This window comes from Ailuropoda melanoleuca, unplaced genomic scaffold, assembly GCF_002007445.2.
Source record: "Ailuropoda melanoleuca isolate Jingjing unplaced genomic scaffold, ASM200744v2 unplaced-scaffold9366, whole genome shotgun sequence".
NCBI classification, from domain to species: domain Eukaryota; kingdom Metazoa; phylum Chordata; class Mammalia; order Carnivora; family Ursidae; genus Ailuropoda; species Ailuropoda melanoleuca.
In genome coordinates this window covers 1-1892 of record NW_023254843.1, presented here as the reverse complement: position 1 = coordinate 1892, position 1892 = coordinate 1, and the positions used below count along the sequence as shown (strand labels likewise).

Genomic DNA, 1892 nt, shown 5'->3' with positions numbered 1-1892 from the left:
GGCAGGCAAGGCTCAGGGGACCAGATCTTCCTGGGCCTGCCTCCACACTCCCGAGCCAGCAACTTGGCTGAGTGTGTGAAAATGCTGCTGCTTCCAAGATGAGAGGACCCACGGGGGCCAAAACCCATCCTGGGCCAGGATTGCCAGCCTCCTCGGGTTTATCTGGTGAGGTGTGTGTAGTAGCGCAAGTCAGAAAGAACACAGACTCGCCACTGGCATTCGATTGTTTATTTACTCCTGTGGAGTTTCGCTTTTCTTTATTAAAGCCAAAAATAGATTCATGGTTACATGGTGGTGGTTTTTATCTGTCACCAGTGGCCTGTGAGCTTAGGGCCCCGGATTGTCCTTGAAGTGTTTGCAGAGTGCACACTTGTAATCTGAGGAACCCTCCTGCCCCTCGTTCTCACTGGGGGCCTCGATTGGGGACATGACCGAAAGGGCAGCCACCAGGATGGAATAGCAGGTGTTGTACAGCGACATCACCGACCCATAATCTGGGTAAACCGGGGGGGGGAGCGGTGGGCAGCTCCCCTGCGCCGTCCCTTCCGGCAGTAGCCGGGGGCACAAACATCACATTCCTGGAGGTGCCCTCTCCACTTGGGCCACCCTGCTCACTTGGGCCACGATTTTCCATGGCATATCCCGCTACACTGCTCAGGGACCAAATACCAGAGGAGGTCAAGGACCGGGTGCCACTGGGTCCCTGAACACTTGGGGCTTCTTTGGGGGCCGCCTCGTCTTCTTTGGTGGATTCCTTGTGATGGATTCATGGGGACCGTCTCGTAGCCGCTACCTGCTTCTTTCTCCTTGGCGGTGTTGCGCTGCTCCCTGACCACCCGGTGCCAGTTCTCAGGTCACTTTTTCTCTGAATATTCTCGAGCAGCATAGGCCTGTCTCGCTGGAAGTTGGAGTTGCGGTAGATCTGGAACTAGATTCGTCATTTTAGTCATTCTGGAAGGAAAGAATCCTGTCCCCTGCCGCCACCGCCATGGCTGCTTCCCCCCACCTCCCCGCCCCCCAACAGTCATAATGGTCTAGTTCTGTGGAGAAAAGATCCTTTGAGGCTGCCTGCGAGGTTCATCATGCCCTAGAGCCTGAGCTCATGGACGACACAGAACACACAGGTTACGGGGTTCACGTACCTACTTGACACTCCCTGGCCTCTGTTTAGGCATAGCCGCACTCTCTCCCTAAGGGGGTTGTAGGTTAGTAGGAAAGACTAGCCTTTCTCCTCTCTCGATAATGTGTCTGAGAAAGAAAGCTGTGCTCGGAAATTAAACCCTTTCGGGAGATCATTCATCTGGGCCTGCTAGGGAAGGTGTTGGCAGGACAGAAAAGTTGGGAAACACAAGGACTTTCTACTTTACCATCGTTCTCTGGTTCCCTGGAGAGTAAACGGAAGGGTTGTTTGGGCGTAGTTTGCTGAACCCGTACAGGTTCATGAGGCGGATGAAGCCCTTCAAGCTGTCAGTTTCAAAGATCCTCTCTGGGCCCCTCCGGTGAAGAATCTCCCTCTGGAAGAGGTCTTTGTCGATGACCACGGTGTCGCCATCGTCATTCCAGCGCACGGACGGGAAGGCGTCGTCCTCCACGATCCTCCAGAGCTTTCTCGGGAAGGAGAGCCCGAAGAGGTCTTCTCCCACACTGGCGGCACCGTGGTTTGGGGCCTGTGGCTGTGGGTTGTCTTGGGGGCCTGGATCTCGGCTCACAGCTGGTTCCTCCTGGTTCTCCAAAACCTCCCTGGAATCCAAATTTAGATCCAGGGAGGAACTGGATGGGGCCTCGATTGTTGACTCCCCATCACCAGGAGCCAGCTTGACTTGGTGTATCTCATCGTTACTCTGACTAGCCATGGAGCTAGTCTAGATCAGGGGCATCCCCCCCCCCCGCCG

At 55.3% G+C, this 1892-nt stretch overlaps 1 protein-coding gene across 1 annotated transcript; it reads right to left on the bottom strand.

The window, feature by feature from the left end:
* Positions 1–327: 327 nt before the first annotated feature.
* LOC109489548 (heat shock transcription factor, X-linked member 3-like) lies at positions 328–1877 on the bottom strand. The gene is given in 3 exon segments (XM_019799152.2): positions 328–513; positions 515–922; positions 1368–1877. Coding segments are annotated over 3 exon segments (1080 nt in total). The 5' UTR covers positions 1854–1877.
* Between the last annotated feature and the right edge of the window lie 15 nt (positions 1878–1892).